At 47.2% G+C, this 12,437-nt stretch overlaps 1 protein-coding gene across 1 annotated transcript in view; it reads right to left on the bottom strand.

The window, feature by feature from the left end:
* Positions 1 to 3,327: 3,327 nt before the first annotated feature.
* Ankrd35 (ankyrin repeat domain 35) overlaps positions 3,328 to 12,437 on the bottom strand; it is a 28,495-nt gene continuing 19,385 nt past the window's right edge. The window contains exons 9-13 of the mRNA XM_013018223.1: positions 12,363 to 12,431; positions 7,173 to 7,262; positions 6,370 to 6,435; positions 4,320 to 4,423; positions 3,328 to 3,497 (exon numbers count right to left, since the gene is read on the bottom strand). Coding sequence (XP_012873677.1) covers positions 4,361 to 4,423; positions 6,370 to 6,435; positions 7,173 to 7,262; positions 12,363 to 12,431 — 288 coding nt within the window. The 3' untranslated portion in view covers positions 3,328 to 3,497; positions 4,320 to 4,360. The remainder of the gene's footprint in view (positions 3,498 to 4,319; positions 4,424 to 6,369; positions 6,436 to 7,172; positions 7,263 to 12,362; positions 12,432 to 12,437) is intronic.

Consider the following 12,437-nt stretch of genomic DNA (forward strand, 5'->3'; position numbering starts at 1 on the left):
GGGGGACGGGGAGGGACTCCCGGCCTGGCGGGAGAAATCAACTCCTCCGGCGAGCCGAGCGGCGGAGGGCGGGTTTGGGGTCCGGCCCGACCGGCCGGGCGCCTCGCGCCGAGGCCCAGCCCCGGGGTGCGGACCTCATCCCGACGCACGTTCGGTCCCCAGGCACCACACACTTGGGGTCCAGATGGAAGTGAAAAGGGAGGGGTTTTCTGACCCTCCAGAGCCCACGTCGGCGAAGCTGCGCTCGAGCAGGGGTGAGTAAGCCTGCGCCTGCCTGGGGGGTGGGGTGGGGGGCCTTCGGCACTTACTCAGTCCTTGTGATGTTACCGCCGACTGGGGTCTCGGTGGTCATGGCTCAAAGCGTAGTTGAAACAGGGGCGCATGCCTATCTTCGTCGCTCCTCTGGAGGCTGGGATTTGAGGATTGAGGTTTGAAGCCAGCGCTGGCCGAAAAGTTTGAGACTCATGTCCAATTAGCCAGCAAAAAGACAGAAGTGGAGCTGTGTGGCTCAAGTACTAGAGCGCCAGCCTGGAGTGGAAAAAGCTAGGATGGAGCATCCTCTATCCCGAGTTCAAGCCCTAATGCTGGCACATGCATACACACACAGTGAGCCCGATGCCAGTGGCTCACACCTGTAATCCTAGCTACTCAGGAGCCTGAGATCTGAGGGCTGTGGTTTGAAAACAGCCTAGAAGTCTATGAGACTCTTTAATTAACTACCAAAAAAAGCCAGAAGGAGAGCCGTGGCTCAAGTGGTAGAGTTCTAGCCTTGACCACAGACCCTGAGTTTGAGCCCCGGGACTGGCAGACACACACACAAGTCTGAACACCATCACCATGCCATAAAACTGCCCACTCCTACCCAAATGCTCCAGCAATCTGAAGCCAGAAGGAAAATGAGGAGGGACCTAAGGATGGTAAATGCCTGCCCAAGTTCTGAACAGACAGCACCCTCCCCCCCAAAAAAAAATAAGAGAGATCACGATTACTTAGGGAAAAGATTTATTGAATTAAGGGCAATTTCAGGGATTGGAGTTGGGGATGTGGGTTAGAGATTATTTCAGGAAGCCACACACTGGGACTATGTTAATATCACTAGCTTCTCCCACAGTCCAGCCATCCTGAGCTCAGTTTCCACCCGCTCCAGAGTGAGCAGAAGTGCTGGCTTCCATCCCTAAAGCTGTATTCTGACTCACACGTGTGTTTAGGAAAATGATCTCCCCCTCTCTGGACCCTTCTTGCTGCAGTTTCCTCTTTCTTCCCACCCCAGATATAATGAGAAGCATAACAGTCCTTTGACATTTTTTGCTAACAAAGAGAACAGAAAGAGCTGGGTGCAGGTGGCTCAAGCTTGTAACCCTTGCTGCTCAGAAGGCTGAGATCTGAGGATTGTGGTTCAAAGCCAGCCCAGGCAGGAAATTCTGAGAGATGCATGTCCAATTAGCCACAAAAACCAGGTGGAGTCGTGGCTCAAGTGGTAGAGCACAAGCCTTAAAACAAACAAGCTAAGGAACAATGCTCAGGACTTGAACCCTGAGTTCAAGCCCCAGTAACAGCACAAAATAAAATAGAGAGCAGGAAGGAAAAGATAGGTTCTGCTCCCCTTCATAGAAATGACTTCTCCCCTTCTCCATCAATCCCTTTTCTCTCCATTTTCTCAGCCTTAAAGCAATCCTGTGCCCAGCCACACAACACCCAAGCTGGTTGATACTTTCTTTAGGATCTGATTTACACCTCTCAGTTAGTCTTTTCTGCCTTCAGCCAAACTCTGGAGGCCTGGTTAGCCCGTCTTCCATCTCAGCCTCTCCTCAGTCTTCTCAGCCCTGTCAGCTTCCCCGACAAAGCTGGTCAGCCTGACTCAATGTAACCCAGCAGAGGGCGGGTTGAAAGAAGGAATGGGGTTTTGAGTGACAGCCACCAGAAACCCTGATTTTGGAAGAACTTCACCTAGCTGGCTTTCTGAAGGAGGGGCAGGAAGGGGTGGAGACAGGGGCAGTGACTGAGAGATGCGGTCTTTTAGTTCCTAAAAGAAAGCCAGGACAAGGTATGGCTTCTTCCTCCTATTCTCAAGAACCAGACTTTTCAGACTTCTCTGCACATAAGACCCTGACTATCTGGAAGAAATTTCCCTTTAAGAAAAAGCCCATGTAAGGCAGCCATCCTAGGTCCTTAATTCCACAGGACTATCACCTAAGGTGTCCAACTAAACTGCAGTCTAGCTGGGCACAGGTGGTTCGTGCCTGTAGTCCTAACTGCTTTAGAAGCTAAGATCACAGGATCTTTGTTCAAAGCCAGCCAGGGCAGGAAAGTCCATGAGACTCTTACCTCTAATGAACCACCAAAAAGCCAGAAGTAAAGATGTGGCTCAAGTGGTAGAGCACCAATCTTGTGTATAAAAGCTCAGGGATAATGTTCAGGGCCTGAACTGGCCCAAATGGGCACCAGAAAAAAAATTAATATACAAAAAGCATGGATTCAGGAGGAAGAAGGAATTGGGTACCGATAAGTGGTAATTAAAGGGATTGAGCCAAGCACCTGTAGCACATGCCTGTAATCCTGGCAACTCAAGAGGCCGAGACTTGAGTTCAAGAGGCTCTTTTACTTGCCATCAAAAGGCCAGAACTTGAGCTGTGTCTCAAGTAGTAAAGCACCAGCCTTGAGCAAAAAGCTTAGGGACAGAGCCCAGGCCCTGAGGTCAAGCCCCAGAACCAACACACATATAAAACGTGAGTCCTAATGTAAACTATATGCTCTGGGTGATGGTCATGTTCTTAAATCCATCAATTATATCATATGGACTATTCCAGTGAGGGTCATGGATAAGGAGTATGTGTATATATGGGGATGGAATACACTGGAAATCTCAGTATAGAGAAATTTCAAAATTGAGATAGGGAAAGCAGATTCTCTGCTCAGCTTTGCTATCAACCTAAAAATGGTCTAAAATAAACTTTTAAAATTCTTGTTGTGTGTATATATATGTATGTATATATTATGTATATATGTGTGTATATATATGTGTGTGTGTGTGTGTGTGTGTGTATATATATATATATATATATATATATATATATATTCTATCACTTGAACCACACTTTCATTTGCAGCATTTTGCTGGTTAATTGGCAATAAGAGTTTCATAGACTTTTCTGTCTGGGACAGTTTCGAACCAGGATCCTCAGATCTCTGCTTCTTGAGTAGCTAAGATTACAGGCTTGAGCTCCATTTTTAGAAAGGAAAAGCATATGAACCAGACTTCCTCCCCACCCCCACACTTTAGACAGAACACACAGTGACACGCAGGCATCTGCTTTATTCCCACAGAACTGCTTTTCATCCACACCTCTGGTTCCATCCGTATGGATGTAGAATCCAGACCATCAGGTCTGGGGTCCATGGATCAAGTGAAACCACCACCCCCAGCCCCCACCAAATGTCCACAATCCCCACTCGCCACAGCTTGAGGAGCGTGTGTCAGCCAGGGGCGCTCTGATTGCCTGAAAGAAAGAAGTTGACAGTGAAATGCACAAACCTTCATTTCCACTGTCTTCTCGCCTATGTCAACACACCAGCAAGGACCCTCATCTTTCTAGACTGAGGAAGAGAACCAGATGCAAAGGGTCTAGGGGGAAGACCATTCTGTAAGTCGTCATTCATGATGCAAGGCACTCTGAGCCAGGCTGCCAAGAAAACAACTTATCCAGACTCCAGAAGACTCATCTCCAGTTAACCAGCAAAAAGCCAGAAGTGGAAGTATGCCTCAAGTGGTAGAGAGGCAGTCTTGAGCAGAAAAAACTAAGCAAGAGCACAAGACCCTGTGTTCAAGCCCTAGTGCACACACACATCATCATCACCCACAGACTTACCTGTTTATGGATTCGACTCAACTCAGTGATTTTCCCATACTCCCCAACTGACCTCACCTCAGATGCTCAAAGCCACGACTCCAGTGTCACCCACCATTAGAAGTAGTGTGTGTGTGTGTGCACGTGCGTGCGCGCACACACGCACCAGTCCCAGGGCTTGAACTCAGGGCCTGGGCTCTGTCCCTTATTTTTTTTCTCCTCATGGTTGGTGCTCTACCACTTGAGCCACAGTTCCGCTTCTGGCTTATTTGGTGGCTAATTGAAGATAAGAGTCTTCATGGACTTTCCTGCCCAGACTGGCTTTGAACCATGATCTTCAGATCTCATTCTTCTAAGCAGTTAGATTTACAAGTGTGAGCCACTTGTGCCTGGCTAAAAAGGGCACTCCATACCTTTCTACAAGCGTCTTTTCCCAAGCCTTCCCCCCAAGCTCCCTCCTTCATTACAACTCACAGCGCAGAACTGCCACATCGTCCGAAGGGCCCAGGAGGCCATCACTGCTCCTGCACACTGAGGATCCGAAGTAGGATATTGTACACATTCTGTTCCATGTAGCCCTAGAGGCAACAGAAAAGACAGAAGAAGATGAAGAATATAAAATGAGAGCAGCATCGGTGTGGCTCACGCCTGTAGTCCTAGCTACTCAAGAGGCTGAGATCTGAGGATCATGGTTGAAAATCAGCTTCTGCAGGAATGTCTGTGAGATTCTTATCTTCAATTAACCAGCAAAAAACCAGAAGGGGAGGTGTGCCTCAAGTGGTAGAGTGCCAGACTTGAGCAAAACATTAAGAGACAGTGCAGTGCCCATGCTCTGATTTCAAGCCCCAGTACTGTTGTGTATACACACACACACACACACACACACACACACACACACACGGGGGCAGGGGGGGAGGAGACAGATTCTGTGACATAAAACACTATTCATTACTTATTCTCACTTATCACTTTAGCAAATTTTGTTTGATTTATTGGTGTGGTGAGGATAGAACCCAGGACTTCACATACACTAGGTGCAAGTCCTCAACCACTAAGCTATTTCCCAAGCTCTCACTTATTACTATTTAATTTTTTCTTGGTTGTTTTCCTATCTTCACTCTGTCTTTCTGTGTGTGTGCGCGTGTGCGCATGCACACACATGCACACTAATACTGGGATTTGAATTCAGGACCTCACACTTTTTTGTTGTTGTTGTTGTGGTCATGGGGCCTGAACTCTGGCCTGAGCACTGTCCCTGAGCTCTTCACCTCAAGGCTAGCACTCCACCACTTGAGCCACAGTGCCACTTCTGGCTTTTTCTGCTTGTGTGGTGCTAAGGAATGGAACCCAGGGCCTTGTGCCTGCAAGGCAAGCGCTCTACCACTGAGCCCCTTCCCAGCCCCGACCTCACACTCATGATTGGCTTCTTCACTTAAGGCTGTTGCTCTGTCACTTGAGACACACTTCCACTTTCAGTTTTTTTGCTAGCTAATTGGAGATAATAGTCTCACAGTCTTTCCTGCTGAAGCTGGATTTGTACCTTGATCCTCAGATCTCAGCCTCGTGAGTAGCTAGATTACAGGCGTGAGCCACCAGCTCCAAGCTTGGCTTTAAATCTTGATCCTTGGATCTCAGTCTGGAGTAGCTGGAGTGAGCTGCCTGCATCTGGCTACAGTGCTTACTTTTCAAGATTGCAAGGGCGGGAAAACAATGGAGGGGGTAACAATGTTCAAGAGGAAGTGTACTCATTACCTCACTCATGTAACTGTAACCCTCTGTATAGTATCTTTACAATAAAAAAATTAAAAAAAAAAAAGATTGCAAGGGCCACAAATGGAACACAGCTGCTGTTCTACTCTTTGCCCTTAAAGACCCAAGCCACCCATCTTTTCTTCCAACTCTTAGCCCTTTGGGGCTACCACTGGCTCAGGAAGAAACTAAGAAAGTTGAAGGGACAGAAAGAGCCGTTATGATGGGCCAGAGAATTGAAAAGGAGGCACAAACATCTCTCTCTACTTTCACACTCATGCCCAACCTCTCTGCATCTACCAATGACATCCAGAGACCTGGAACTGACCGGCATGGATAAAAAAGAAAAGGCAAAAAAAAAAAAGAAAAGAAAAGGCAAAAAGCTGGAAGTGCAGCTGTGGTTCAAATGATAGGGTGCTATCCTGGAGCAAAAAAGCGCAGAGACAGCACCCAGGCTCTGAGTTCAAGCCCAAGACTGGCATAGAAGAAAAGAGAAAAGAAAAAAAGGGGCTGGGAATATGGCTTATTGGTTGAGTGCTTGGCTAGCATGCATGAAGCCCTGGGTTCGATTCCTCAGTCCCACATAGAAAAAGCTGGAAGTAGTGCTGTGGCTCACATGGTAAGGTGCTAGCTTTGAACAAAAAAAATCTTAGGGACAGTGCCCAAGCTCTGAGTTCAAGCCCCAGACTGGTAAAAAAAAGAAAGAAAAGAAGAGATAATACCCTTTCCTCTCTGAATCTCTATGTCCCCCAAATCTGGACAGGATTGTGCTGACCTGGGCCGCATTCAGCAGGTGATTCCTGTAAGTGGAGATGATCTCCTCGTGGTTTTTCTGGGAATCCTGACAGAGAAAGAGAGAGAGGGAGAATATGAAAGTTACATAAAGGTGTATGCTTACCCTCCCCATACTCACCAAGCATAAAGATCAGGAATGTATGTGTTTTGTCTTGTTTGTGCCAGTGCTGAGGCTTGAACTCAGGACCTGTGGCATTTGTCCCTTAGCTTTTTCTGCTAAAGGCTGGCAATCTACCACTTGAGCAACCTCTACTTCTTGGAGATAAGAGTATCATGGGGCTGGGCACTGGTGGCTCAATACCTGTAATCCTAGCTACTCAGGAGGCTGAGATCTGAGGATCGCGGTTCAAAGCCAGCCCGGGCAGGAAAGACTGTGAGACTCCTATCTCCAATTAACCACCAGAAAACCGGAAGTGGCGCTGTAGCTCAAGTGGTAGAGCACTCGCCTTGAGCTGAAGAGCTGAGGGACAGGGACCAGGCCCAGAGTTCAAGCTCCATAACCAACCAAAAAAAAAAAAGTATCATGGACTTTCTTGCCCAGGCTGGCTTGGAACTGCAAACTCCTGAGTAGCTAGCTTGCAAGCATGAGCTGTGAGCACCCAGCTAGAAGCAAGAAGTTGAAGTGGTGACTTTATTAATCAGTCTCCCATGGTCGATCACTGGCTAGGCCTCACTGGTTAGGCCTCTTGTTCCTCACAGAATGTCTCCCACTTATTCATCACGTCTACCCTCCTCTCTACCCATGTCCATTTCCCACCCTCCATACCCTAGGTCACATCATACCTGCAGCTGAAGGGTAAGGCGAGCATTTTCTCCCCGGACTGCTAGGACCTCCTCGGAAAGCTGCTCCAGCTTCTTCAACAATTCCTTGATCTGAGGCCAAAAAAGAAACACGAGATCAGTGAAATCCATTCTTCCCTGCCACCAATACCACTCATGGGCAAAGTCAGCTTCCTTTTATTGGGTATTTAATGCGATATTAGCCAGGTAGGGTTTTTGTTTGTTTGTTTGCCAGTCCTAGAGCCTGAACTCAGGGTCTGGGCACTGTCCCTGAGCTTCTTTTTTTTTTTGGGGGGGGGGGTCTGGTCATGGGGCCTGAACTCTGGGCCTGGGCGCTGTCCCTCAGCTCTTCAGCTCAAGGCTAGCACTCTACCGCTTGAGCCACAGTCCCACTTCCAGCTTTTTTCTTTTTGCTTATGTGGTGCTGAGGAATCAAACCCAGGGCCTCATGCATACAAGGCAAGCGCTCTACCACTGAGCCACCTTCCCAGCCCTGTCCCTGAGCTTTTGCTCAAGGCTAGAACTCTACCACTAGAGGCACAGCGCCACTTCTGGCTTTTTCTGCTTATATGGTACTGAGGAATGGAACCCAGGGCTTCATACATGCTAGACAAGCATTTTACCACTAAGCCACATTCCCAGCCAGGTATTTTTGCACACATCTGGTGTAAACCAGCGTTTTTCTGAGAACAATACTAAAGGAACTATTAGCCATAGTTTGTAAGTCGGGAGCCTGAGTTTATTAATTTGTCTAAAGCATACAACTTAGAAGAAGGAAAATCATCATTTGAACCAAGTTGTCTTTGACTTCACAGTGCATACTATGAATTCAGTACTGCATCCTAACCACCCTTCTGGCTGCTGACAGTGATGGAGATAAGGGGCAATTGCTGGTTAATTGGAGATAAGAGTCTTTTGGATTTATCAGCCCTGCCTGGCTTTGAACCTTGATGGTCACATCTCAGCCTCCTGAAGAGCTAGGATTATAGGCATGAGCCACCAGTGCCTGGCTCATTTGTTGTTGTTTTTGGTCAGCTGTGGGCCTTGAGCTCGGGGCCTGGGCACTGTCTCTGAGTTCTTTTGCCCAAGACTAGCGTTCTATCACTTTGAGCCACAGCAGCACTTCCTGTTTTTGAGTAGTTAATTGGAAATAAGAGTCTCTCAGCGACTTTTCAGCCCTAGCTAGCTTTGAACCTCAATCCGCAGATCTCAGCCTCCTGAGTAGCTAGGATTACAGGCATGTGCCATTGGTGCCTGGCTTTTTTTTTTTTTAATCTAGAAAAGATTCCTTGTTTATTTGCTTCTCTTTACATTTTTGTTTCTTAGACTGTAAAAAGAAAGGGGAATGACAGGCTAAGCAAATGTATTGTTAATACGGACAGATACTGTGACAGTGCAAGTTTACACCATAGCTGAACACAGCAAGATTCAATGAGGACCGACACTGGTTATAACTCATTTACAAAACAACAAAAAATGATGGTGCTTAGGGGCGATACGACTTTGTTTTTGGGGTACATGGCTCACTGTGCAAACAAGTCCCTGAAGACGTCAGAGCACTCAGTAGCTCATGCTAGAATAACGTGGCAATAAAGAAATGTTGCTATTCTAGAAAATAGAGATGACGGAAATGCTAGATTTTCTTTTGTGATACTGAGGCTATTTTCTTTTTTTTTTTGGTCCGATGGGACCTGAACTCTGGGCCTGGGCGCTGTCCCTCAGCCCTTCAGCTCAAGGCTAGCGCTCTACCACTTGAGCCACAGCGCCACTTCCGGTTTTTTTTTCTGCTTATGTGGTGCTGAGGAATCGAACCCAGGGCCTCATGCATGCAAGGCAAGCGCTCTACCACTGAGCCACCTTCCCAGCCCATGAGGCTACTTTCATACACAGCTGTAACTATCTTTATTTCTGAAGGTCCTATCAGAAACATAACCTTGTTCTTATAAATCTGAAAAGTGCTATTATCTTACCTATTTCTTCCTAAAGAAATATTTTGTAACAATATTTGAAAACTGAGATGTCGCCTTGGTTCATGCCTTTAGTTTTCACAAGCCTGAGAACAGAGGATCCTGTTTGAAGCCAGCCAAGGCAGACAAATCTGAAAGACTGATATCTCCAGTAGGCACCAAAAGGCCAGATATGGAGCTGTGGCTCATGTAGTAGAGTGCCAACCTTGAGTGAAAGAGCTAAGGGACAGCCCCAAGGCACTGAGTTCAAAACAACAGAAAACAAAAACAGGGGCTGGGAAGGTGGTTCAGTGACAGAGCGCTTGCCTTGCATGCCTGAGGCCCTGGGTTTGATTCCTCAGCACCACATAAGCAAATAGAAAAAAGCCGGAAGTGGCACTGTGGCTCAAGTGGTAGAGCACTAGCCTTGAGCTGAAGAGCTGAGGGACAGTGCCCAGGCCCAGAGTTCAGGCTCCACAACCGGACCCAAAAAAAAAAAAAAAAAAAACAAATACAAAAAAAAAATAGAGAAGAAAAGAAGGAACAGTGATAGAGAAGAGATTGGTGGAACATATTGTAAATGTGTGTCAAAATGTAACAATGAAATCCCCCTCTGTATAGCTAATATAAGCTAATAAAAGTAAAGAAAAGAATCTGCCAGGCATTAGTGGCTCATGCCTGTAATTCTAGCTACTCAGGAGGCTGAGATATGAAGATCAAGGCTCAAAGCCAGCCCAAGCAAGAAAGTCTGTGACACTCTTAGCTCCAATTAGCCACCAAAAAGCCAGAAGTGGAGCTGTAGTTCAAATGGTAGAGCATTAGCCTTGAGTAAAAAAGCTTAGGGACAGTATCTAAACCCCAAGTTCAAGCCCCAAGACTGCACCAAAAAAAAACATATATATATATATATATATATATATATTTCTCATAGAAGCATGTCCAGTCAAGTCACTATCAAGTGAGAATTCTAGAAAGCAGTGGTTAACTGAGTGATGGGACTCATACCTGAAACCCTAGCTACTCAGGAAGCTGGGGTCTGGAGATTCAAAGCTAGTCAGAACAAAAACATCCAAATAACCAGTAGAAAGCAGGACTAGCGCTATGGTTCAAGCAGTAGTTCATCAACTTATCGGTGAGTCAACTTCCACACCCCAGTTCCAATCCCATTCTATTAACAACAGAAAACTGTGATCCTCAGATTGTAGCTTCTTGAGTAGCTAGGATTACAAGTGTGAGCCAACGCACTGGGCTTGATACATGTCTTTATTTATGTTGCTGTTGCTCAGTTTTCAGAGCATACTCTTTTGGTCCAGCAGGCAAGATCAGATGTAGATGCTTTTTTTTTTTTTTTTCCTTTCACTAATACTGCAGTTAATGAAGGAGTGTAAGGGTTAAAGCAAAGAAGATAGCACTTCTGTGTTTCCCATAGAACGACTCATTAAATACAGCATAGGTTTCTGAATTCCTGGCTGGTGTTTACCATGCCTCATTTTCTCTAATCTATCCTCAGAAAGAGGGAAGGAGAGAAGAGGGAAAGGAGGGAGAGAGGAAGGAACGAGAGGTGAGCAGGCTCTCACCTCCCTCAGGCTCCTACCAATGGAGCACCAGGGCTCATACCATTTCAGCCTGGCAAGAGGCCTAATGGTGTCTTTTTCTTTTCTTTCTTTCTTTTTAGTCATGGAGCTTGAACTCAGGGCCTGTGAGCTGTCTCTGAGCTTTTCTGCTCAAGGCTAGTGCTCTACCACTTTGAGCCACAGTGTCACTTTTGGTTTTCTGGTGGTTTATTGGAGATAAGAGTCTCATGGACTTTCCTGCATGTGCTGGCTTTAAATCGTGATCCTCAGAGCTCAGCCTCCTGAGTAGCTAGGATTACTGGTGTGAGCCACCAGCGCCCAGCTTACTGGTGTCATGCGTTGCTATGGTTCAGCTGACCTTCTGAGATGGCTCATGGTCTGATGAGGTTAAGTAGACACAGTTATAGTTCTCTTCTACCCTCTCTTTTAGAATGGGCTCTGTGAGTGATTTCCATTGGAAAGACAGACCAAAGTAAAGGAAAAACAACAGAAAAGATTTGGATACTAATGTTTTCTGTTGTTAATAGAATGGGATTGGAACTGGGGTGTGGAAGTTGACTCACTGATAAGTTGATGTACTACTGCTTGAACCATAGCGCTAGTCCTGCTTTCTTTGGAGGGATGCCCAAACATAATGATCAAACTTCAATGAGAGGGCTGGGAATGTGGCTTAGTGGTAGAGTGCTTGTCTAGCATGCATGAAGGCCTGGGTTCGATTCCTCAGTACTACATACACAGAAAAGGCTGCAAGTAGAGCTGTGGCTCAAGTGGTAGAGTGCTAGCCTTGAGCAAAAGAAGCTGAGGGACAGTACCCAGGCCCTGAGTTCAAGCCCCAGGACTAGCAGAAAAGAAAAGTTCAATGAGCAGCACCAGTCCTGAGCCCAAGTGGAACACCAAGAGTGATTCAATGTGTCAAGTTTGAGGACAAAAAAAAAAAAAAACACTTATCCTAGAACAATTTTAACTCAAACCTTTCCATTTGTTAAATACACCCCTGATGTCAAACAGCTCGGGGTGCCTGCCCTCCCCCCCCCTTTTTTTTTGGTTGGTCATAAGGCATGCTGTCCTTCAGCTCAAGGCTAGCGCTCCACCACTTTGGGCCACAACACCACTTCTGGTTTTCTGGTGGTTCATAGAGATAGTCTCACAGACTTTCCTGCCTGGGCTGGCTTTGAACCATGATCCTCAGATCTCAGCCTCCTGAGTAGCTAGGATTACAGGCGTGAGCCTTGGGGGCCCAGCTCGGGGTGTCTCTCTTTGAGCACCCACACTTCCGTTCTGCTTGCTTGCTTACTCCATGGTTTTCTTACCATTGTGACTTGGCTGGAAATTCGTATTTGGCTAAAACCCTGGGTGCAGGGTCCCTAGTTCCGGAGAGAACTTTCACGAACCCTCACCTGGAACCGGTGACCCTCTCTCCCTTTGTCCTTCTAGCTCCCTCCTTCCCTTCTTTCTTTCCTTCCTTCCTTCCTCCCTCCCTTCCCCTCCCTTCCCCCTCTCCAGCCTTTCCTCCCTATCCCCCTCCTCCTCCCTTTCCCGGTTCCTCAGTTTCCCCTCCAGCTCGCAAGCGATTGCAGCTGAGTGGGGCGTGGAAGCCGCCAAACCCAGGCGCACCCCACCCGCCGCTCCTCCGAGCAGCCGGTGGAAGGGCTCGTGGAGGGGTGGGCTCCCACCTTGGCCTCCTTGTCTCGGGCGGCGGCGGCGAGGCGCTCGGTCCGGTCGTCCAGGCGCCAGGCGCGGTGCTCCAG

The sequence above is a fragment of the Dipodomys ordii genome, unplaced genomic scaffold (genome assembly GCF_000151885.1).
Source record: "Dipodomys ordii isolate 6190 unplaced genomic scaffold, Dord_2.0 Scaffold39, whole genome shotgun sequence".
Classification (NCBI taxonomy): Eukaryota; Metazoa; Chordata; class Mammalia; order Rodentia; family Heteromyidae; genus Dipodomys; species Dipodomys ordii.